Here is a 26670-nt window from a genome sequence, read left to right as displayed (position 1 = left end):
AGTTTGAAAGGAACATTGTCAATTGAGTAGTAGTTTGAGGGGGTTATGTGAACTTTTCTCATATATATTCCAAACACTATTATTAATTAACCCATATATATATCACACACATCGCTTTTTATAAGAGAAAATCTCATTGTGACAACATATATATATCACACACTGCATTTGTCTTTGTTCTCTCTCAATAATGATAATGATTTTCCCTCCCAAACCAATGAAAGCAAAACCTAGCAGGTGTTTATCAATACATATATCATCATTAAGTCAACCACAAGCTACATTTTGCCAAAGCAAAGACACGGTCATTTAGTAAATTCCAGGAATGATCCTGTACGGAACCTTCTCGCAATATAATTTCCAATACTTCCCATACCTGCAAGAAGGACCTCATCAAAACTTTCATTCAAATTATATATATATATATATATATAGAGAGAGAGAGAGAGAGAGAGAGAGAGAGAGAGAGTTTATATACAACAAAAACTACTGGTTATTCTTCTATAAAAATATGTGGTCTGTTTCAAAGCATTTGCAAAGGGGTGACAACATTTAGAAGACAAAACAACATTATTATTCCAACGACTTATGGCATTTCTGTTCCTTTGCTTCACGTTCATAAAGCAATAGCATGCAGTAGGGGGCACACACATTAGTTCAGCCAAAAGACAAATTAGATTACTCCAGAGTTATTGTATTTGGGTGAGTTGGTGGTGTAGCCGTCACAACAGCTAATCCTAACTTGTACAGCGTGGCATAAAATTTGCTTATGACTGCAGTCACCTGGGATGACACTAGACCAACGAAGTTGCTTGAATGAAGGCAATATGGTAAAATGGGTTTACAATACAGATATAAATAATTTGGTTCCAATATTCCTTTTTCGGGGTATTAGAAACTAAATTTTAATGCATGTTCAAGAAAAATGGTAGTGGGGTTAAAACAGAAGTTTGTATCCACTTACTTGGACCGACATCGATCATCATCCCTTTTAGCTCGGTCAAAAAGAAGGATAGTAAGAAATATCACATAGAAGTAAGGTAGGAACTGCAGAAAAAACAATAATAAGAGAATTAGTTCAGCAATGTGTTGTCCAAAACTTTATCATGACCACGCACAAAAAGGCTATGGGAAGAAGATACATGATCAAAGAGAGCTGGGACGGTCCAGAAGAAAGCAGCTAATATTTCTGGTACATAATGGAAATGACGCGATAACCCCCACCTGCAAGAGCCACAGAAAAGTATCTCAAGATGGCTTACTCAAAAGCCACAGTTCAAGCATTTAATTCCATTATACAAAGAAAAATATGATAATGCTGTAGAGAAGAGTTTCTCTATCCGTCATAAGCATGCCATGATTACATCCTTGATGTATCCACATAAATTAATTTGCCAACAAGGATACCAACTTCCACAGAACATTCAATATTTATAAATTTTGCCTTATCCAACTGCATCTCTTACAAGTTACTAGGATCAACTAAATGGTAACTTCAACCCATCAGAATGATGGGAAGGGAAAGCAGCTACTTTACAGTTTACAGTTACGCATAAAATTTCATACAAAGGTAAAATGCTAAACTCACCATCCTGAGGTTAAGAGAAGGCTGGTTTTTGTTTCCCCGGATGATGTAGTGTATGACGCAACTATCTGTAAAGAAATTGAACCAACTTATGTCTCTTTCTCAGCAGATAATTACTGCAAATATGCCTACCCGGCAACTAGATAAGATATCTCAGAAAATGAACAATTACAAAAATCATGTAACAAGAGCCAAAATCGGCACCTTTGAAGGAGCTTTTCCCCAGACAAAGCATTTTCCATTTGTTCTGCGAAATTCTTGCCTTTGCATATCGCAATCATAGTTGATATATATGCAAAGAATGCCTGCCACTAGAATATAAAGTGCTAGCTGAAACAAGAGATGCGTACTGTCAGGAAGGGGGAAAGAAGAAAGGAACAAGAGAACAGAAAAAAGTTGAGAAATATTTTGACATGGAAAATCAAGTGTCTAACTAAACTCATCCAATTGGGTACATTAGCCTGGGAGTGATTTTCAATTTGGCAAAGGCCAGGTACTTTTTATGCTGAACAGTGATCCATTGAGCTGACCCACTTTCGCTGAGACCGAACTTATTTGAGCTCATTGGAGACAAATTAGATTCCACAAAGTTGGATTCGAGCGATAAACATAGCATAGTGGTTAGACTATATAAGTTCACGCAATTCTGTCAATCTCAACCAAGAATTTACCATCCCACCTTCAATCCAGATTGCTAGAACAGCCTGGGTAGTGTAGTGTTCATCAAATTGATGAACCTACCTACATTGAAAATACTCAATATGTGGAATACAAGAAAAATATGGTCTTTTACTTTCACACTCAGGAAAGCAATGCAAAAAGTTAATTTTGCATCTTGTCAAAAACAGAACATGCCTTAATAAAAAGGGAAAAAGAAGATAAATAAGAAAAATATGTTTCAAAATTCCAACATATTATCCAAAAAACTGAAAAGAGGATACAATACCTGGGTTCCAAGATTGATAGGATGGTTGACTAGGTACATGCCTGGAGAAGTATAGATAGATGGAACCCATACCAAGCATCCCCAGCAAATATAAAACCCAGCTGCCAGAGCCATGTACGATGAACAATATTTAATATGAGCATCAACAACACTAGAAGCAGAGTGAAGATACCATGATAAATGAATGAAATCCACTACTAGAAAAAAAATACCGTTATTGACATATTCATGATTAAGGACTGATTCTACTACAATGAATGAGAAAGACTGCAATTATTATTTCCAAGCAAGCTAGAAAGAGTGTATTATGCATTAATTATTGAACATATATATAGAAAAGAAGAGAACAGAACAAACTAACACATATGTCCCTACATTACAGAGGGTGTGCAAAAGGACAAAGAATTACTTTCCTATTCCTGATTGTGTGCGAATACAATACTGGAAAGTATTAGTCTATAAACATAAGATTATATCAAATGGATAATTTCATGGATCTTTTAGGACATGAATATGTGATATAAAATACTATAGTTTCCTGTGTTCAATAGGTGTTATCATGCTGCTACACAAAAGCTTTTGTTTCTATGGATGTCACCTTTTTTGAGTCTCAACCCTACTTTTCTCCTCCCGAGATTTCTCTTCAGGGGAGACAAGTGGAGAAGAGAAATACTCAATAGATCCTTTACCTATAATGACAGATTCCTTATCTGTACGTATGTTGCAAGAACAAGATGTTCCAGAATGTGATGGTCAACAACCATAGCCAAATGTTGGTGAGCAAGTTGAGCCACCTATGGAGGGCTTATGAGTTTATTCCAGACGTCAAAAGATTAAGACTATCCTTCAGCCTCTCAGCCAAATGCCAACTCCTGACTCCGGAAATCATATGCCCACTTTAGACACAACAATACCTGCAGTTAATGATGATCTTCCAATTGCCCAATGTAAAGGAATTAGATCATGTACACAACATTCCATATCTAATTTTGTTTCTTATAACAATCTTTCATTACCCAATTATACTTTCTCTCCAAATTGTCCTCAGTGTCTATTCTCCAAAGTCTCCAGGGAAACAACACAAGAAGAGATGAAAGTCCTTTATAAAAATTACCAATGGGACCTAATTGGTGGCAAGATGCAAATAGGTGACAGTGAAACATAAAGTTGATAGTTCGGTTTAGAGATACAAGGCTATATTCATTGCAAAAGGCGTCATACAGATGAGGAGACATTTGCTTTAGTGGCAAAGATGAACTCTATCAAGGTCTTACTTTCATTGGTAAACTTAGATTGGCCACTTCAGCAATTAGATGTAAAAAAAGCATTTCTTCATGGAGACCTAGAGGAAAAGGTATACATGGAGATTCCTCCTAGACTTCAAGATTCTTCAGTCAATGGTAAAGGGTGTAAATTGAAAAAAAAGGTATTGTATAGGTTAAAACAATCTCCTAGGGCGTGATTTGAAAGATTTTCTTGGACTATGCATAAGTGTAACTACAAGCAGAGCCAAGCTAATATTGTTCATCAAACGTTCTTTACAAGGGAAGGTAACTGATTTAATTGTTTATGTAGATGACACAATACTAACCGGCAATAATGATGAAGAAATAGAAAAGTTAAGAAAATATCTCACCCATGAGCTTGAAATAAAAAACTTGGGAAGTCTGAAATATTTTCTTGGCATCGAGGTATCTAGATCGAGACATGGGATATTCGTCTCTCAACGAATATATGTTCTTGATCTACTCAAGGAAATAGGAATGCTTGGATGCAAGCCAATTGACAACCCAGAAAAGCAAAGCAATTAACAACGATTAGTTGGCAGATTAATATATTTGTAGCACAAGCGTCCAAATATTGCTTATGCGGTAAGTGTAGTGAGCCAGTTTATGCACTCAACCCGAGAATCTCATATGGAAGTAGATTACAAAATACTTCGATATTTGAAATCTTCATTGGGCAAAAGGTGGTTGTTTTCCAAATATGATCACCTAAAAATAGACACTTGTGCAGATGCTAATTGGACTGGGTCAATCACAGATCAAAGATCCACTTCGAGATATTGCACTTTTTTGGGAGGAAATCTAATTACATGGCGTAGCAAGAAACAATCAGTGATGGCTGGATATAGTGGAGAAGCTGAATTTCAAGCCATGGCCCACAAGATATGTAAATAACTATGGTTGAAGATTTATACTGAAAGAACTCGAATATGATTATAAGGATTCAATGAGATTATATTGCGACAATGAGCCTACCATTAATATGGTTCATAATCATGTTCAACATGATTGAACTAAACACATTGAAATTGATAGACATTTTACCAAGGAAAAATTGTGTGCATAATTGGTTTGTACAGCTTGTGGATAGTTTGATATCGGGAGTGTCCAGTAGTGTTCTTCATTCAGCATTGTGCAAGTTTGACATGCGAGACATCTTTGCCTCAACTTGAGAGAAAATGTTGAAGAATGAAACTTATGATATGATTTTATCTCCTATTATTACCTGCTGATTTGATTATACATGATTTCATTCTTATTATTGTTGAATAAATAAGTGTATTTCCATAATAGGTTGTACGACTTTTCTATTTAAACTCTTGTAAGCAAACAAAGCAGTAAGTGGAATAAGACAAAATCCTCTTCTTCTTTCTCCAAACTTTTCGTCTTTCTCTTTCAACTAAATCATACAACTCTTCACATCCACTTTAGGAAAAGAACATGAAAATATTTATTAACAATCTCATGGCGATAGAATACCATTACAATCAACCTAGAATCAATTTCCCAGTTAAAAATTTATACAAGGTAATGTTGCATGATTAAATGCACTAGTCATTCTTTGTATTCACCATGCTTTCTAATGCATATCAACAAAATACAAGAAGAAAAAGTAGCAAGTAAAACACAAACAATAGAGCATTATTTTTTTTCATAAGTAACAAACAATAGAGCACATTTATACCTCGATCATGTGCAATATCCATGGTGTTGAAGTATCCAGCTTCCCACCAAAAAAACTTTGTAACATAGACCAGCATCAATGTAGTATTCACAAGCATAGAATCAGCCACTGTCCCATTCTCTTCATACTGGTAAGGAGACCGGATATAAGAGCAACAAGCAAATGATCAAGTCCTTGAGCATTAAAACTTTAATGTGTATGTGTGCATGTTTGTGTGTCAAAAAGAATGGGACTGGACCATGGCATCCACTCCATGATAGCTGCGAATCACACAGAGTCAAGACACCCATAAAACAAGGAAGATCAATTACAAAAAAGGAAAAAAAAATTAAAAAAAAAAAAAAAAAAAAAAAAAATTGTGCTATTGCATTGTGCAAGGGAATTGCGGTCGTTGGTGTTATCTTTGGATAAAACTAAAGGAAGCAGCATATCATAGTAGTAGATTAGTGTTGCATGTGCACGAGTGGGGAATCAGACGATCACTCTTTACTCCATTGTGAGATTTCTAGTGCCTCATAAAACTCTATTTTTGGTCTTTATGGGTTAGACTATGTCATGCCTTGACGAATGGTATATCTCTTTGCCTGTTGGAGAGGATAGTTTGGTAGCCTTCATAGTGTAGCATGATTCTGTCCTACTTAATGTGCTGCATCGGGAGAGAGAAATTATCAAAATTTTGAAGACCTTGAGAGGTCGGCAGTGGAATTAAAGGCTTTTTTTTTTCAATATCCTTTACCACTAGACGACTGCTTATGATTGTTTTTATACATCTAGCTTTCATGATTTTCTAAATCTTTTTTTTTTTTGGTGGTTAGGTGTTTGTATACTTCTTGTGTTTGGGGTTTTTGGTGTTATTGGGTTTTCACCGGTGTTCTCTCTTGTTTTTTTCTTCTGTTTTTCTTGCTTTTGTGTCCTTTTTGTATACTTCCTGTATGCTTAAAGGCACCTATGTTTCTATAAAACTTCTTTGATTACCTATAAAAATAAAAAATAAAAAAATAAAACTTCTTGTGTTCTTGAGTTGCATCTTTTCGCTTTTCAATGAATTTCAATTACTCATCAAAAAAACAAATATCCAAAAAAAAAGATGAATAACTATACCATAAAACATAACATTGTAGCAATGTAGAAGGCCAAAAACTGAGTAGATGGGAGCAAAAGTTGAGAATAAAAAAGCACTTCAATGTACCAAGGTGCGATGCAAATTATCAACCACTAGCATGGAAATTAAACAACCAAACCGCATGGGATCTAGAATGGCAAGACAATCAATTGGATGACATCTTAGGACGCGTTTCATACTCGAAATAGACCCTTCAAATCATAGGAATAGCCATTCTTTTGTTTTGTTGCACACTAATCCTAGGAATAGCTATTCCCATGAGAATAGCAATTCCCCTACGAAGAGGAACACATATTTCTCTAAAAAATAAGAGGAAACAGCTATTCCTTGAGAAATGGAATGGGCTTTCCCAAAAAAACCCCTTCTTCTTTTTTCTGTAAATATCAAAAAAAAAAAAAGGTTAGTCACAAATCATTCTATGGGTGGCCAGCCACCCTAATAGAACCATGGGGGGTGGTGCAAGCCCCTCCCCGAGCGACTCTAAGGATGGTGGTGCGACCACTCCCAGTGTCATTGGGGGGTGGTCGCACCACCCCTGGAGCTCTTCGAGGGTCCACCACAAGGGGATTTAGGGGTGTTGCGACCACCCCCATGGTTCTGCCATGGTGGCCGGCCGACCCACCAATCTAAGAATGGAAATAGCTATTCCATTCCACCTTATAATAGAATAGTCATTCCACTTACCAATCATGCCCTTGGTTGCACCACCCCTAGAGCTCTTCGAGGGTCCACCACAAGGGGATTTAGGGGTGTTGTGACCACCCCCATGGTTCTGCCATGGTAGCCGGCCAACCCACCAATCTAAGGATGGAAATAGCTATTCCATTCCACCTTCTAATAGAATAGCCATTCCGGGTACCATATCTCGGTGTTTCCCATAGCAAAGTGATCACTAATTTAAGTTTGACTGCAATAAAGAAAAACTAAAATTTTGCATGCTACCTCTCCAAAAGTATCACCTCTAGCACATAGAAAATAGAGCATTATGGCACTTTTTCCTGCTTCAACCTTCTCTCACCTCCTTGTGTTATCACCTCATCTAAAATTGAACAGGTGATCTGAAATGTCCAACACTTCCACAAGCAATTAAGAGCACCCAGCCAGGAAGTAAATAACTTTTCCCCATTCAATTTTAATATCCAAAATCTTACCCCTCTTCTTCGACCTCAGCAAGTGCAACAGAGGGTGATTATTTCAAATAGTTGATCAAATACTAAAAGCTATCATGATGCAGTCCTAGGTTCACAAATGCTTCTAAAAGAATTGGAGAACTTTAACCAAAACTCGAAATTAAACACGAATAGAACATTCAAACAGCAACAAGAAGTCAAGAAATAAACAAATCATCAATTTCAGCCAATTAAATATGCAGAAATGTTGAGAAAACAAGCAAATATCTTTGAGAACTCAAGTAATCATTGAAATAAAATTTGTCCCACACAATCTTAACAGTAGCAGACCAGCAGCCCAGACTTGCAAACCACCACAAACTTATAAAAACCAGGCTAAGGGAAAAGTGAATAAAAATAAAAAGGATTTTTGGAGCAACTGTTGAACCAAGAAGAGCAAGAATTCAGGAATCATAACGAATCAACAAGGTACGTAAAATATATCCTATTTAGTGAAGATAATCCATATTGAATCGTATATCTCTAATCCTACATTATATCAAGTCATAAGTTATGTAATTAGCTTTAGGGATGTAGATTTTAATCAAATTAAGGGTTTGAGAAAAATACAATCAAATTAAGGGTTGTTTGGATGTAAACATTTATACTACTTTATTGATTGTTTTTATATAATTATAATGATGGGGAAATGTGTACATAACCTAACTGGAAGCTGCAAGACCACCATCAACTAGGAAATCCACTAAGTTTGAGGGGTTTCCCTAATATTCCAGGCTTTTTTTATATATATACAGTACACCTGGCCTCCCTACTTCTCCCTCCTTGGTTCTTTGTCTCTTTCCTCCTCCTCAACCCCCTACCACCCCCCCCAACTGCAAGCTACATGCATTGTCATTCTATCTTAGTGCTTCTTCGTACTTTCCACCCTCTCCTTTTCTCTTCTCCCATACTATTAACGTTTTCAAACATCATTCAAGTACCAAAACAGAACATTCTGTTGATTCAATGAGATCATCATTTTTCAACATTTAACCCCTTACATCCTTCATCTAAACCTTTATTTTACCCTTTTTTTCTCGGCCATATTTCATTAGTTTGTGAGGGTTTCAACTATTTCTCATTACATTTCTAGTGGTATGGCTGTTTTGACAAATTTATTTATTGTAGTTAAATTAGTTTCTGTAGATAATTGCTTGCCATACAAACATTTTTTGCATGATTTTGTTGCTGAAAGTGATACTTCTAATTCTGTTTTTGAGTGGTTTTTTGCCAGTTGCACAATTATTGTCACTTATCATGAGGTTTGCTTAGATAAAGTTTACTTCTTTTTATGTCGGGGAACCTCTTGCTTAGATAAAGTTTTCTTAAGTTCAATTCATGAATAATTGTGAATCCTAGGGTTGCATCAATGAAGCTCTCTAGTGTAAAAGAAAGATAATTTAGGCTCTGTTTGTTTTGGGGTAAAACATTTTCCGTCGTAAGATATTTTCAGGAAAGTCATTTTATAGGAAAATATTTTACGATGAAAACATTTTCCGGCATTTGGCGTGCGCAAGGAAAATCACAAATATTTTTTATATTCACAACATAAAAATACTAATATATAATAATTTAAAAAATAAAATATAAAAAATACCCGCCCGAGACTTGATCAAGGCCCGCCCGGAACTTGACCGGGAGCTGCCCAGGACTTAACCGGGACTCGCCCGGGACCTGACCAGGACCCGACCAGACCTGCTCGGGACACACCCTGGACTTGACTGAGACCTGCCCCGGACTTGACTGGGACCTGCCCAAGACTTGACTAGGTCCCGCCCGGACTAGCTCTGGACCCCGCCGAGACCTGACCGGGTAGGTCCCAGGCAAGTTCCGGCTGGTTCCGGGGTAGGTATCAACGAGGTCCCAAGCAGGTCCAGTCAGGTCCCAGGCAGGTTCCGGTCAAGTCCCGAGCATGTCTTGAGCGGGTACCAGCCAGGTCCGATTGGGTCCCGGTCAAGTCCCGGGCTAGTCCCGGTCAGGTCCCGAGCAAGTCCCGGTCCCGTCCCGGCGGGGTCCCAAGCGGGCCCCGATCAAGTCCTGGGTGGGTCCAGGGCAGGTCCCACTCATGTCCCGGCGAGGTCCCGAGCGGGTCCAGATCAAGTCTCGGGTGGCTCCAGGCAGGTCCCGACCGTGTCCCGATCAAGTCCCGAGCAGGTCCCGAGCAAGTCCCGGGCTGGTCCCAGTCAAGTCCCAAGCGGGTCTAGGGTAGGTCCCGAGCGAGTCCCAGTCAGGTCTCGAGCGGGTCTCGAGCGGGTCTCGGTAGGGTCCTGGGCAGGTCTCGAGTGGATCCCGGGCAGGTCCCGGTCAAGTCCCTGGCTAGTCCTGGGCAAGCCCCGAGCAGGTCCTAGTTAGGTCCCGGTGGGGTCTAAGGTAGGTCCCAGGCGGTTCTCGGTCAAGTCCCGAGCGGGTTTTGGTCAAGTCCCGATGGAGTCCTGGGCAAGTCTTGGCCTAGTCCGTGGATTCTAGAATGAGATGCTGAAAGTCGGAAAATGGTTTACGGTTTTCAAAACCGTAAACCATTTTCCTAAAATTAAAGAAGAATTTTCGGTCAAAGAGAAAATATTTTTCGTTGAATGTTATTTTACGTCGTGCTAAACACTCGAAAATAATTAAAACATTTTCCGTAAATCATTTTACGGCGAAACAAACAAAGCCTTAGTAGAGAAGGTGCTCATTTTAATTAACAAACCTTATGGAGATATCATCATCTTGAATTTGCTAGAAGGAAAGACAATTTTTATTTTTTTTTATAAGTAATGTTGTATATATCAAAAAGCACAAAGGGCCGCACCCTAGTACACAAAAATTATACAAGAGAATGCCTAAGTAGAAGAAGAAAATAGAACAAGAAAGTCAGAAAAGCTAATTACTAAATGAGCTAAACAAGGAGATGACTAAGTAAATAGAGAAAAAAAAAAATTGACTTGAGCTCCTCTAAAGTCCTCCCTTGGTCCTCAAAATTTCTATTATTTCTTTCCCTCTACTGGTACCACATAAGGCAAAGGGGAACCATTTGCCAAACGACCGCACTCCAAGAGCAACCACCTGTCCACCAACAGGCAAACAAATCCGCCACGTGATTAGGCATAACTAAAGACAATCCAAAATGACTAAAAATGGCATTCCAAAAAGCACTAGCAACCTCACAATGAAGAAGAAGATGATCGACGAATTCCCCGTTCAATTTGCACATGCATCATCTATTAACCATGATAAGATGTCTCTTTCTAAGATTGTTCATCGTAAGAATTTTCGCTTGAACCGCCGACCAGACGAAAAACACCACTTTCGAGGGAGCCTTGGTCCGCCAAATACTCTTCCAAAGGAAAGGAGAAGCCTTTTTGCAAGCAAGGATCTTGTAGAAAGATCTAAGTGAATACAACAAGGATCTTGTCAAACTTCCCTTTGCAAGATGTAGACCACCAAAGCTTGTCCTCCCCTTCCTTCCTCGTTTTGAGGGAATACAACAAGGTATAGTAGGAAGCCAGAACCCAATCGTGAGCCAAACGAATGAAGCTAATATTCCACTAAAGAGAACCACTCGAGTAATCCATGTTAGCAGCAACAAGCGTATCCTTCACACTAGCCATGCTATATAAACTTGGGAAAGCTTCCTTGAGACTCGAGTTTCCACACCACACATCATCCCAGAATCTAATCTTGGACCCATCTCCCGAATCAAATCTAGTATGGCTAGAAAGCAACCTCCACCCCCTTCTAATATACTTCCAAAGCCTTGCCCTATGCGGCCCTGGTGAATCAGTGTAGCACCACCCACCCCACTCGGAACCGAATTTGGTGTCTACAACAATTCTCCACCAAGCCTCTCTCTCACGATTACAATGCAAAATTTACAAATAAAGAATATTAAACTGAGAAACAACACTTAACATTCCTTTTTTTTTTTTTTTTTTGATAAGTAATGAAAGACTTCATTGAATACAACACTTCATATTCCTATTAATAAATAATTGTTTCAAATTCTTAATTCTATGATTGAAAAAGAAAATATGGGTTTTCTCAACCTATTAGACTGCAAAAGATTTAAACTTCTTGTAATAAAAACTCATCCTCTTAAGGGATAACTAGATAGCCATGATATTTTGGAGCTTCCTCAGTCACTCTACCAAAAAAGGAGGACAATCATCAAAGTTCTGCAAGTTATTTCCAAGAGCAAAATTACACCCGCCAATATATAGGCCTACATAGGAAGCATTGTCATCCCTAAATAATTTAAGAATGATGTAGATTAAATTGGGATTGCCCTAGGAGTGGCAAGATAATCCCACATCCATTTACCTGCCAATAAACACCCTTAATAAATGGGTGAAGGTCAATTCATTTCATTATACGGGTATTACTGGATTAGAAGAATTTACCAATTGATTGATCATGTTAAATGGGCAGAAATCTGTGTACTTATTAGGAACCATGTAAAACTAAATAAAAATGCAGGTATCCACCACCCATAAAACATATTTTCTTCAACCTTTCTCTCTTCCATTACTGCACCAACAACAGCACCTAATTAATCACAACACATCACAGTCCCACAAAGTAACCCAACTTTGACGATATTAATTTCTCAGACAAATCCCCATGTACTTGGATTGTGTCAACCTCTCCTTTACCACCACATTCACCTCCTGCACTTCACAATGTCCTTTTCTCCTGTTGTTCAAAACCAATTCAGACCTAAACACTTTGCCAGATCCTCAACCTAAAATTCCTTCACCACATGCTTCAGCTCCTCCAGTGCCTCCACCTGCTTTGCTTAAAAACTAGTTTCAATATACCACAATTTCATCACATTCACTACCACCTTTTGTTTTTCTAGTGCCTTTGCTTTCTAAATCTTTGAAGCTGATATTGTGATTGTCGCAGTGGAAAAATCAATGTTATGGAAGTGCCTAGAGCTGCAACCACAGCTCATGGAGTTAAAAGTTTTTTTTCAATATAACACAGAGCCGAAACACACAGTCCACACAAATAAAAGTGACCTCCACTGCGTTAACAGTGATGGTGAGATGATCAAGGACTAGAGGTCCAACTTTTTTTCAGTGACAATTTGCCTCCTATGAAGTAAAAACTTCTAGAGAGAGAGAGAGAGAGAGAGAGAGGAGACAAATTGTTTTATTTTGTTTACTTGGATCTTTCCATGAGCTCAGTGCTCAACAGAAAGACTAGAGAGGGACTGAATTTTTGTACTTTAATTGATTTCTTGTTCATATTACACTGCTCAAAGAGAGAGAGTTTAGTAGATTGAGGGTGTATACTTGAGACTTTTAATATCCAGGTAAAAAATCGTCCAAATTATATAACAGGTTGAGTATAGGTTTTGACATATCCTATCAATGGGTTTTAAAAATGGCAAAATGGTTAGCAAACAACTGACTCCTTTTGTGATCTGCCCTAACCTCTCATTGTCCACCCTTACATTGAACAATTAGTTAAAAACCGAACTACCTAGTACTCAAATGCGTCAACAAACGGAATTTCGACCTTAAACCCCTCATGTCTTAGTAATATATTAACCAACAAAACTTATCTGACATCTTTGATATTCATATACAGTTATCATTGAGGCATCTACCTGCTTTATGCAATATGTCACAGCAAGAACTGCCCAGGACATCATCCCAAATCTGCAGTTTGTGAAAACTTTTATATCAAAATGTTTACCAATTCGAGGATACAGCTCCATACCCTGCAAGAATAACAAGGGATTGTTAGAGAGGCACTTTCACATAAGAGCAAGACCTAGACTAGCAAGTCCATTGTAGTAATCTTTCAATGATAACAATTTATTGGAGTAGTTTCAATTTCTCGGACAGATTTAGAAGTGATACTTATCAAAAGAATACCAGAAAACATAATCTAAAAGGATCACAATGGAGATAAAATTTTGCTATCCTGCATAATCATTAGATAGATGAGGAGAAGAACACAAGAAGAAGTAGAAGAGAGGGGAACCAATGAATTTCTACGTTACACTTTTAGCATAGTCTTTGGCCAATTCATCTTTAAGTAATATTTTTTGCAAATGTGGATTTTTTTTTTTTTTTTGATAAGTAATAATGATATATATCAAAAGCGCAAAGGGACGCAACCCATATACACAGGAAGTATAAATAGAGAGCGCCTAAGAGGGAGAGAAATGAAATAGGAAGTCAGAGAAACTAATCACGAGTGGATTATTAACACAACGGTGCTGATAGATAAAACGAAAGCCTCAATTTCAAATTCTCATTACTATATATTTACATGTTGTTGCATATGTTTATTTTTAATAGCATGGACATGATAGGTAAAATGAAAGGGTATGGAAAACAATATCCGAATAAGAGTGATGCTTAAACAACACATAAAAAGCCAAAAAGAGGCAGAATATACGTGAAGCTAGGTATTTTTGGATGTACAGAACTAAAAACGATCCTTGAAAATGAAGAAAACTCTTAAAAGGAAAGTCGCATGAAAGCAGAATATATATATCTTGCACAAATTTGCTAAGGAAAATAAAGAAAGTAGACATTGTTCAGGATTTTCCAAGACATTTCTGAGATAAGCATACCTCATACTTCATATCACGAATTTAAATTATTAGATAATCATAGATATCTGAAGATACTTACCCAGTAGAAATCAATTATTAGGTTCCCAGATGAACCAGAATCGGTGGAAGATGGTGCAATATGACCCTTGAATACATAAATGGTTAGTGATAGAAACATAAGCTGAAACTGAAGTTCTGTTTATGGCAAAAATAGTTGTCCATCAAAGTTCAATCCTCACTTTTAGGTACAAGAAAACACAAAAGACAAAACTTCCAAAAATGAGTGCTGAAAATATTTCTCCCAGATGATCATACACAACTGAGGGGTTGAATATCCCAAACCTGAAGAATGAACATTAAAAAAATATCAAATAAACTTAAAAAATAATGGTATATATGTAAATAAAAAACAGAATGGAGATCTCAAAAACTACAAGGCATGCAAAAAGAGAGGAAAATGAGTAAAGTACAAACCACAACCTATATTCTAAAATTTTGTAGACAAGGATATCAAGTGCAACATAAAGTTGAGATTAGTATAAGAGAAATAAATATGTAAACAACAATTTCTAATTTGATTACTATCCCAACCTTCTCCTAACTCTGGCCAGACGTCTGATTCTGATTTGATTAATATCCCAATAAGTATTATCAGTTTTTAGCCCATAAGTAGGCCACTTCCTCATCTATGGCTACTCTTCCTCAGTCAAGTATTGCACCTCGCTGTCTTTTCTCCTCTACTCATCATCCACACGTCATCAATTCTGGAGCATCTGACCATATGATTGGTTTGTCTACCACCCTCTTTGATTATCAACCTTTTGATTCATCTTAAAGTATTACACTTGCTAATGATTCTCTAGCAAAAGTTGCAGGCTTGGTGAATGCACACGAGTCTTGACCTTGACTTATTATCTGTGTTGCATTTTCTTGGTTTTCCTTTCAATTTATTATCCATTGGCAAGATTACTAAAACTCTTCATTATTGTGTTAGATTTTACCTTTCTTATATATATTTTAAGATCTCCAAATGAAGCGGATGATTGGTATGGGGCATGAAAGTTGGTGGCCTTTATTACCTTGACTTTGCACCTCAGGCACTTCAGTCATCTCTATCTCCCTTTCAATGCACTACCATCCTGATCATCCCTCTCTTATTCTAAAGCATCAAGTTATGGATCTTAGTCATGTGACTTCTTTTCATTGTGGGTCTTATGAATTCGACAAAAATCACAGTGTGTCCTTCCCCTTCAAAGGCTTCTATTCGGGTTTCTAGTCTTTTAAATTAGTCCATTCTGATGTATGGGGACCACTAAATGTTGCTTCCAAAATTTCATTAGTTTGACACTTGTATGTGATCATTCCTATATGTCTTGATTATTTTTTTCATGGAAAATTGTTCTAAGTTATTCTCTATATTTTAGATTTTCCATCATAAAATTAAGACTCAATTTGGATGCAAAATTTGCTTTTGCGTTCTGATAATGCCAAAAAGAATGAGTCTACTTATTTGCTACCTATTTGTCTAGCAAAGATATTATCCATCAAACATCTTGTGTTCACACTCCACAATAGAATGATGTCGCAGAGCGCAAGAATTGTTATTTATTCGAAGTTGCCGGATCCCTCTTGTTTCACGTGTGTCCCCAAAAGTTTACAAGATCACTCTTGTTTCACGTGTCCCCAAAAGTTTACAAAACGATGCAGTTCTCATTGCTTGTTGTCTTATCAATTGGATGCCTTACTCTCTTTTAGATAGCGCATCTCCTCATTCATATTGTTTCCTTCATCTCCTTTATTTTCTTTACCTCTGAAAATTTTGGGTGTGTCAGAGTTTATGTCCTAAAAGCCAATTTATTTAGTATGACATTCTCGACTTATCAAATAAAAGTTGTTCATTTTTTGAATTTAATTAAGAACATGAACATATTATTGTATACATGTGCCTATTTTTCTTTATATATACATGTAGTCCTTAAGTTATATTGAATATGGCTTAGGTATGTTAAAGAGATTATCACACAAAAGATCCAAATGTAAACCTTGTAACTTATAAATTGTAGTTCATAGTCGATAATGGAATTGAACAATCCATTTGATAAGAATTTTTTTTTTTTTTTTTTCGATAAGTAATAATTAAGTTTTATTAAAAGCGTAAAGCGCCCCTACATACAATGGAAGTATACAGCGGAAACACCTAACTAGAAAAAGAAAAAAGACCCACCCAAAATCCAACAAAAGAAACCCAATAAACCCACCCAAAACCCCTCGAAAACAAACACCCAAAGAAGCCAATCTAACCCACAAAAAGCCCCATAGAATCACCCAACAGCCCTTAAAACCCACACAGGGCGCTACAACACAATGGTCTTGCCCTTCCTTCTTCGAGAAGACTCGCTAGCAATACCGTAGTTAATGGAGCTTTCTAAATTTAATAGCTCTCTCTTGCCCTTAGTCCTAGGCTGCACAACCTTTATCTCCCATAGAAAATTCTCTTTCACCTCATTCAGCAACACCAACTTCCGATCCTCCTCCTCATTGCCATCCCACACCCAATCCAGATGATCGGGGGACAGCTCCCCATCGCGTGCTACCTTATTTGCCTGACGATAATCCTCTTCCATGTCCAACAAGATCACCATATGCGGCTCATCGTCCTTTACACCTTCCCTCAACGACTCAATCAGCCACTTCTGGGATTTGGTCAGACCATTTTCCACAGTTATGGTGTCAGAGGTGCAAACCCCCAAAGTCAGCCAGTGGCTCTATTAGACCAGAGAACAGCCTATTCAGACCCCTGTGAACAAGGCTCATCTTGTCTATTTAGCTCCAGGTATAACAAGAACTCTCAATTAACATGATTATAGGCCTCTCCAAATCCAATTTACACAATACTCCCAGTTCCTCGAATCTAATTCGACAATCAAGACACTCATTCACCACCAATACAGAATCCAAAATTTGTCTACCTCGAACTCTCTACTCTATGATTTTCTATTTGGAGAGAATGGAATCACCACCACTTTAGGGGCTGCGAGACCCTTGTGATTTCTTTAAAATCCTCTTTTCTAAGATCCCTCTTAGATTGGGTTGTAGCCTATGTTCCTTCTTTCTACTCTTCGAATCTTTTAGATCTTGTTAACTTTTTAGATTTTAGGCGCTTTTAGTATGGTTATCTCTTGTATACATTTTGTGTGGAAGAGATGTACATGTTTTCTTTCCAATAAATATTACATATAAAAATTAACACAATATCAGAGTAGAAATCCTAATTTCAAATCCTGACACCACAATTTTAACCCCCATTTCAATTCAATATTCCATGTGTTCAGTCTTACTTGTTAAGAGAGAGTTTGAGCCCACATGGAGAGAGTATTAGGATATTAATTAATTAAATTCATCATTTTGTATCAAATTAAGCTTTTGGTTAACTTGTGACTTAACAGATAGTAAGGCTATTGATGGCACGTTTTCAAAGATAAATAATCAGATATTATAACGCCAAGAAGGAATAGGGTTGGGATTTTGGGCCTGTCTAGGTCCATGTACATTCGGAAGAAGAGGGTAATCGGGTCGGTGAGGGTTACCGGGTCGAATCGTGTTTCCAGGTCAGTACGGGTTTCCAGGTCTAATCTTGTTCCCAGATCGGATCTTGTTTCCGGATCTAGTTCCGCTTTCGGTTCTTTTCCTCTATCTCTGGCCCCGATTCCGGCGAGACTTGGTTCACCGACAGGGTTGGATAGGTTTGCTCCAATTCTGCGCTCTTCCGTCTATTTTGGTTCGCCGGAGATTCTTCCTAGCTGTCCGTTGGATACTCACAGGCCAGAGATTCTTCCGGTGACTCCTTTGGTAACTGAAGCTTCAGTGGTTGATGTGAGTGCAGCCTTCGAGTCGCCTTCTGGGGTTCCTTCTGTTGGTAAGACTGTGTCCACACAGGTGGCTTCTCTAGTGATCCCCAATTCACCTAAGATTCTTCCTATGTTCGCTCCAACGCCATTTTCTCCTATGGACGTTGGATTGGATAAGGCGTTGGTGGGAGATGGGTTATCTCATCAGGGGTGCGCATTGGGATATGGTTCTTCTTTGGAGGCCACTTTGTTGCCGGAGACTGTACAGGTCCAGCATTCTACTCCGGTATGTACTTTGTCCAGGGTTGGGATCTTTCTGTTTCTCCTGCTGCTTCGGTGGTCTCTATCCCTCCAGTGGTCTCTGTTTCCGCTAAAGGGTTGCTCCGAAGGGGGTTCTTAGGGTCTAGACTCGCTTCTCCTGCTCTACCTATGGTGAAGGAGGCATCTTCTGCGATTGTAGACATGCAGGTCTGTTCTACAGTCATGTCTACTCCTTCCTATGGGGCGGCTTCCTCTGTTTCTAAGTCTCAACTAGGGTATGCCCGGAGAGTGAAAGAGAAGGTAGCTAAACAACTGCATAAGAACAAGGAGTTGCTGGCCGAAGTTGTGGCGGCTACTTCGAAGAAGGGGGCAGAGGGCTATTCCGAGGTGGTGCTTGATGAGGTGAACTTCGCTCCCTTTGTGGGGTTGACGTGTAGAGGTGACGAGAAAAGGCTTTTGAATCTTTTTTCGAAGGTTAAAGCGGAGCGAGAGCCCATAAAGGTTAAGGGAAAGAGGGAGCTTAAGAATTTGGAGTGCTCCATCAATTTTGAGGATAGAGGTCGGAGACTTTCTTCAGAGAAATGCCAGCGCTGACGGGGTTGTTTTGGGACTGCAAATGATTTCTCTTTTCCTCCTGAGGTGCAGTAGGGGTTTTGGGTTTTTTAGGGCTGGTGCTGGGTTATTGTGGGCTTTTGTTTTGGGTTCTCTTTTAGGGTTTTCTGTTTGGCTGCGGCTTCTTGTTGGGTTTTTTTGGGTTGGGTCATCTTGGTTTGTGTTTTCAGGCTTGTGTTGGGCTACTTATGTATACTTTCTTGTATACTTAGAGGAGCTTTGCGCTTTTTTTCTTATATATACAACATTACTTATCAAAAAAAATATTATAACGCCAAGTCAAATCATGATATTTTAATGCCAATACATTGTATCATAAGTTTTGTCAACCTATGGATGAGAATACTGCCACTAATTTTTTCTATTTGGTAATTAACTCATGCACCCCGATGGACATGAACCCACGACCTCACCCACCAATTCATATCTTTGGGAGGGTGGAAGTGCCATTAGGCCCAAAGCCATTTGCAACAATAATACCACTTATTTCATCAGAACTGGAGAAATTAAAGAAACTCAAGTACCCACATAAGCCCCTTTAGCGTTGTCACAATATGAAAAAGAGATAGATATATGACCTTTCTCATGATATGAGAATGAAGCTGTAAATGATCTGTTCATAACTCAGATAGCCCTAGTGCATCAATCATGTAAGACTTTACTCCAACATGTAAACAATAATATATGCTGCCCACAATGAGTAATTAGGCCAAGGAATTAGGCCAAGGAAGATAGTTTATTCATGGCAGCAACATCATTGCTCTCCCTCTACTCTTTTTATGTTAGTAAGATAGTTTTCTGCCCTAGCAACGGCGCTGTTAGGCGTTGTGCACTAGGCTCTGGTGAGCCGCAATGGAACGGCGCTTCTCCATAGAAGTGAAATCCTTTTGCCTGTCAGCGAAGGAAGGGTGTCCTAATCTCCGTTTGGAGGAAAAGAGAAAAGGGTTCGTAGGGGTAATTTTCGTGACTCAACCTTGTGCTTCATGGTTGGTGGATACGGTTGAGGTGAGTCAATCTCTATTGAAGGTTGATATTGCCAAGTCATACCGTGAGGGCGATAAGGCTTTGATGGTGCATGGGGGTGTTAATAAGGCAAGTAGTTTCCTGGAGGTGGCTGTCTTTGCTGAGGGAGGTAGTAAAGGAATCATTTGGCTACCTGAGGGCCGTGGTGGGAGGGGATGGCGTCGGTTTGCAAATGAGTTGCGGAGGATGTTGGTTCCACAAGCCTCTGTGCACCCTGTTCCGGGGACGCAGCTCAAGCTTGGTTTGGGAGAATCCATCTCTGGATGTCATCCTGGGCGCTCCTTTGTGGAGGTTCTTCGACTGGCGTCTGGTCCTGAGGTGCCTCCCGTTGGGAGGAGGGTAAGATCTTCGCAACCTCTTGATCTTTTCCCAGTGAAGGACTCTTTTGAGCCGGGGTACGATGATTATGAGCCGCGGGTGATAGTGGATTGTTTTGAGTGGGAGTCGCCGGAGCCTGCTAATTCTATTACATGTTCTATCCCAGCGGCTAATCATACGAAGAGAAAGAAGAAGAAGACTAAGACAATGCTAGGTCTTTTTTGTTTTGATTTGGGCCGAGTCCTAGCTGGGTTAGTTAAAGGACTATTAGTTGGGCTGGGTGTATTACCTTTAAGGAAAAAACGATGGGTGTTTTCTATTTTTTTAAAAAGGCTTACAAGGTCTCAGGTTTGGGTCTTTCCTTAAGCCCAAACACGTTGGGTATCTTAAGTTAGGTTGGCGAAGGGGTACGAAGCGTCATGTTAAGTGTTTGCCTAAGTCTCAACAGCGCGGGTTTGCCTCGCCAGGAGATGTTGATTTTTCTGCTGCTCATAGGGAGGCATGTGTTTCTGAGGCATTTGCGCCGGTCACTGGTGGTCTAGCCGGGGTTTCCAGCGATGATTCCAAGCTTGCGTTGGTGGGGCCGTCGTTGGCGGAGGTGCATCTGGAGTTACCTCAACAGGGCTGTGCGTTGGGGTCTGTGTCTCATGCTACGACGGCGGCCCCTGTCTTTCCGACGGAGGCTGCTCTGATGCCGAAGAATACCCAGAACTGGTTGTCGACTCCGATGAGTACCATGCCCAGTCTTGGGGATCTTTTTATTTCTTCTGTTGATAAGGCGAAGCCCCCGTCTCTCCACTGTCTCCGATGGTGGTCTCTGTCCATCCGGTGGGAGTTGGTGTTGTTCCGGCAAAGGAGGTTGAGCCTATTAAGACTGCTTCAACGAAAGGGTTGCTACGTCGGGGGTTTTTTGGGTCTAGAAATGCTTCTTCTTCTTCTCTGCCTGGGATGAAGGAGGCTTCATCGTCGGCAAAGGGTTCTAAGGTTGTAGTCGAAGATTCACATATCTGTTCTTCTTCGAAAAAGCACACAGCTGAGTTGGGTTTGAGAATAAGTGAACCTTTTCCTCGCATGTCAGAGAGTAGCGCTCCAATTTACTCATCTGTTTCCAAATCTCAAATAGGGTATGCCCAGAGGGTGAAGGAGAAGATTGCTAAGCAGATGCATAAGAACAAGGAGCTTTTTGCTGAGGTTGTAGCAGAACCTTCAGAGAAGGGAGTGAAGAACTATTCGGAGGTGGTGCTAGATGCGGTGAAATTCGCCTCCAGTGTAGGACTGTCTAATGGCGAAGGAGGTGATAAGAAAAGTCTTTTGAATCTCTTTTCGAAAATTGAAGAGGAGCGAGAGCCCAATACCTCTAAGGTAAAAAGGAAGAGGAAACTCAAGAATTTAGAATGCTCCATCAATTGTGAGGCTAGAGAGAGACCTTCTCCGGATAGGTGCCATCGCCGGCGGGCTTGTGTTGGCACCAAAAACGCATTTTCCTTTCCTCCAAAGGTGCATTAGGGGCTTGGTGTTTTTTTTTAGGGCTGGTGGTGGGCCATTGTGGGCTTTAGCCTTTGGGTTTTTTGGGTTCTTTCTTTGGTTTACTGTTTGGTTGTGGTTACTAGTTGGGCTTTTTGGGTTGGGTCTTCTTGGGTTTTGTCTTTGGATTTAAATTGAGCTACCTATGTATACTTTCTTGTGTACCTAGAGGCGCATTGCGCTTTTTTTGATATATACAATTTACTTATCAAAAAAAATATATGCTACCCACAATGATCAAAAAAACCACTAACTCTGCACTTCCCAAGAAGAGAAACTAAAAACAAATGACTCCTAATACCAACAACTGAAAGAAGATATCACAAACCTTTTAAGGACACAACATTACACACTCTAAACCATATTGAAAAGATTAAATACTAGATTCAATGGAGTAACCCTCACCACCAAAGACCAAGATAGGTAAGCAATGTCACTATATATGCCGCCACACCATTTGCCTGCAAGTGTAAAATGAGAAAGAATTAGTTTCAACAGAATACTTTAGAAAATATATATATACAAGTAGCAGTAATTTCCAACCTTCGTGGAGCACTGGAAATTTGAAAGTAAAAAAATCATTCAAATTAATAATCTATAAAGAAAACAAATGTGGCTGTGGAGAACACGACAAATCACTTTGAAAAATACAACATTCAGTATTGAGTACCTTGTACACAGGCCGATTTCCTGCCGGAGATACTGGGCCCTCAACCCTTTTTCCGGGAAGAAGAAGCTGAAGTGCAGCCTCAAAGGCAGCATAACAAGCAATAATTTTCCAAGCAGTAGCAGTGGGTCTTGGCCATATATTAATAAACCCTTGAAGCATGTGCTGCTTCAAGTAATCCCAAGTTTGGGAAATAGAGCCATCAGCATGTACCATTGTATACCATCTGAATGAAGTAGCAAATTCTGATATCAAATACCCACTTACGATATATGTTTTATATGGATGAAGCAGAGAGTATTCAGTTGACAGAATACACTAAAAAAGTGTATCATTTATCATAAAGAATTCAATGAGTCAATTATGTCTATTAAGCATAAGAAGACAGCCAAAGCTTCGCAATTGACAACTTTTCCTTTGAATTATATAGTTAACATTCCGATGAGTCTCTTTGTTTCCTTTTATGGGGCGTTTGGGAATCCTAAAATATTTTGATCAAAGACTCTGACATTTAGGGGGCTGAATTGACTTTTGAAGGGTTCTACCATACATAAGTACGTGTTGATGTCAGTAGGTTCCATCTCACTCTCTCTATACTGCAAGTAAAAAGACTAAATTCACGATCTAGACATGTTTCTTTTTATTGGTAGTGAAACATGCAAAATTTATGGAGAATATGGACAACATGTACGTCAGGATATTTTGGGAAGGATGAATAATTCCTAAAGGATGCCTACGAGTAAACCAAACATGGAAATCTCATATTCCCAAGAATCCTAAAAAATTCCTAATCATTCCCAAATGTGAGAATAGCCACATTTTTTGGAATCCAGATTCTCAGGCATCACATTCTTGGGAATGTGAATGCCAAGAGGAATGTTAGATTTCACGACTGAATGCCAAGAGGAATGTTAGATTCCACGAACCAAGCACCACGTTAGTGATTGGTTAGTTGAAGAACATTTCAGGATTTGAAAAGCTGACCTGAGTGCCAGTCCATCTTGGTGATATGGAGGTGACTACAAGTCCTTGGTCAGCTTTCTATTTGCTTTTCTTAACAAACATTAAAATTAAGGCATATTCAACCAAACTCAATTGAACCAAGCCTTAAATCTTAATACTCATTGTTTAGTTACACATGCATACTTAATCCGATATGGCTAATTTCACTTATGTTAATTTATGTTGGTATTATGTATGCAGCGACTTGTCTACAAGGTTATACTACCAACTCATCCATTCAAGTACAAAATTATGACTAGATTCAAATTTTCTAAAGGAGCATTTTGTTTCATTAGAAATAGATCTAAAAGGTAAATAATTGTTTAAAGCTCAAATAACCAATTAAGTAATCTCTTATTGCACATAATATTCTCAAGACGAGTATCTCCAAGAAACATTTTCCACTCAAATAAATATAGCAGCAAGAAAGACATGGAGAAAGCCCACATACACAACAATGGATATGACAAACATTTAAAAAATAAATACTAAAAAACATACTTCAAAGAAAACAGAGTTAATACAGGGGTTCCCACTATGTTTGCTGAACAAAAAACAGTGATAAGTTTAGTTAGAAAAATAACAAGTGTCAAACAACTTTTTCCACTATTTGCTTCCTGAGAAAATGTAGAAAATAGAAAAATAAATAAAAGTTTCAGTCTTATGATTTACTTTTTCTTTTGGCTTCCATAATATGGAACGGCTCATGTTGGACTAGGCAAACAATAGTTTTATAGTACGTTTAGCTGAGTTGTTGCATTACTTTGGTTTTTTGATACGTAAAGATATATATATCAAAGGCGCAGAGGGGCGCAACCCTAGTACACCGGGAGTATACAAGAGAGCGACTAAGAAGAAGAAAAAGAAGAAAAGAACATAAAAAGAAAATCTTGGAAGCTGATCACTATTTGCGCAAGCCAACCAGCAATCCAAGTGAAGAGGGTGTACAAGAAAAAATGAATGAGGTCCTCTAAATTCCTAGTCGAGTCCTCAAAACTTCTTGCATTTCTCTCATTCCAAATGCACCACATGAGGCAGAGAGGGGCCATTTTCCACACAACGGCGCTGCTAGATTTACCACCCGTCTACCAAGAATCGAACATCTCCTTAACGTTACCCGGCATAACCCAACACAAGCCAAACCGAATGAAAATGGCATTCCACAAGGTGCGCGCCACCCCACAGTGTAGAAAGGGATGGTCAAGAGACTCCCCATCTGATTCACACATGCAACAACGATTTATCACCACAATACCTCTCTTTCGAACATTTATCACCACAGACTCCCCTACTTTGCTAGATTTTTTACGTAAAACATTAGGGAAAACAGTTCCCAACAGAAGATACTAAAAATGAACTTGTTTTCTCAGCCTCCATACAGAGCATAACATGAAGTAACACAGTTGTAAAAGGCCCAATTCACTGGATGTCAAACTCTTTTAGGCCGAAAACCAAGTATAGTCTAACATTCCAAGTACCAATATTTTCTTATCTCAATTTATTTTGCCACACTGAGGCTAAATCATCACTAGTGGTGTTTATCCAGATGTTTTTGTAAAATTCATCCCCAAAATGATGAAATCCGAAGATCCCAACATTGGTGTTTATTCAGATGTTTATGTAAAATTCATCCCCCAAATGATGAAATCCCGAGGATCCCACCATTTCGATATCTTTCATTTTCTTATCTCACTTTCTTTTGCCACACAGGGCCTAAATAAACACTAGTGGTGTTTAACCAGATGTTGATTTAAATTTCATCCTTCAAATAATTAAATCCTGAAGATCCCAACGTTTCCATATCTTTCATTTTCTTGTTCTCCAAGTAATGAAAGAGGCATTCTGAAAATTCACATGATTGTGTTACGCTCAGTCGACTCGATGCTTATTTTTCCTCAGATCTCAAACAACAATATCAATACCAGACCTTTTTACTCCTTTTGTTTTCAACATTTTCCAAGCAACCAAAATACCAAAAAGAAGCAATCAAATCATAAATGGACCCACACATTACTTGCAAAAATCATATCGAAGATTAACCAAATAGTAAAAAAATTTGAATCATTTTCAGGTTTCCAAGATCTAAAATTTCTAGGAAATAGTTCGATTTTGTTTCCACAGCAATATTTGAATTCCAAAACTAACAAAAAAGAAAAGAAAAGTAATCACGTCCCTTGATTTTAAGCTTGAAAGAATATACCCTTCACACCTTTTCTTTTCTTGGATTATGTCTTTACGAGAAAAGGGTTTCCAGAGAAACAAACAGAAAGTCAAAAGATCAAATGATGCATTTTCGCTTTCTCGGGGAATTCATTTCCAGAGAAACAATCACAAAATGGAAAGAAAAGAAAAATTGGGGAGGGGCTTACAGTAAAATAACGAAGGGAGGGCAGAGAGTCAGCAATGAAAGCATGGAAACGTATGTCACCAGCGGTGAGTGTACTGTCTCTCCCATTCTCTCTCAATCTCTGCAACTCCTTTGAGCGACGGAATGTATATCTCAAGAGTCTCAAGAGTCTATTCTCTCAGAGTCGCCTTCTTTTTAGCTCGACTGACTCAGAAAGACGACCTCGCTATAGTCTATTCAATTTGCACTAGTTCATTTGCCCGATATGCCCCTGACATTTGGGTATTATTCAACTATGGCCGAAGGCCATTTTCGCTAATGTCACTTTTTTTTTTTTTTTTTGGTAATTATATTTTTTTCATAAACTACAACGCATTTTCACTTTATCCCCATAAACTATCAAATGTGACACCCGACCCCCATGAACTACCATTTTGTGCCCAAAACCCCATTCCGTCAGTCAAAGGCCCCTTTCGTCAATCAAAAGCGTTAACTCAGACAATCAAAGTAACAATACGATGTATTTCATGAGAGCAAAGTGACGATGCGTTGTAGTTCATGAAAGCAAAGTGACAATGAATTGTAGTTCATAGAGGCAAAGTGACGGCTAGACCGTCTAAGGGCCTATTTGGGATTGCGTTTGAGGGGCCTAAAAGTACTTTTAACACTCAAAAAGCCCATTTGAAAAAAAAAAAAAGTACTCATTTAGTAAAAAAAAATTA

The 26670-nt window shown here is 38.8% G+C and overlaps 1 protein-coding gene across 1 annotated transcript; it reads right to left on the bottom strand.

Annotated features, from left to right (window-relative positions):
• Positions 1-98: 98 nt before the first annotated feature.
• LOC132187667 (7-dehydrocholesterol reductase) lies at positions 99-26164 on the bottom strand. Its single transcript, XM_059602056.1, has 13 exons — positions 25971-26164; positions 22603-22825; positions 22338-22393; positions 14586-14688; positions 14426-14491; positions 13387-13500; positions 5502-5628; positions 2532-2632; positions 1790-1915; positions 1589-1653; positions 1143-1224; positions 965-1047; positions 99-376 (listed from the first exon to the last, which is right to left on the bottom strand). The coding sequence occupies exons 1-13, from the start codon at positions 26054-26056 to the stop codon at positions 310-312; spliced, it is 1299 nt and encodes a 432-aa protein (XP_059458039.1). The 5' UTR covers positions 26057-26164; the 3' UTR covers positions 99-309.
• Between the last annotated feature and the right edge of the window lie 506 nt (positions 26165-26670).

Source organism: Corylus avellana, chromosome ca7, assembly GCF_901000735.1.
Source record: "Corylus avellana chromosome ca7, CavTom2PMs-1.0".
Classification (NCBI taxonomy): Eukaryota; Viridiplantae; Streptophyta; class Magnoliopsida; order Fagales; family Betulaceae; genus Corylus; species Corylus avellana.
This window is presented reverse-complemented; position numbering and strand designations above follow the sequence as displayed.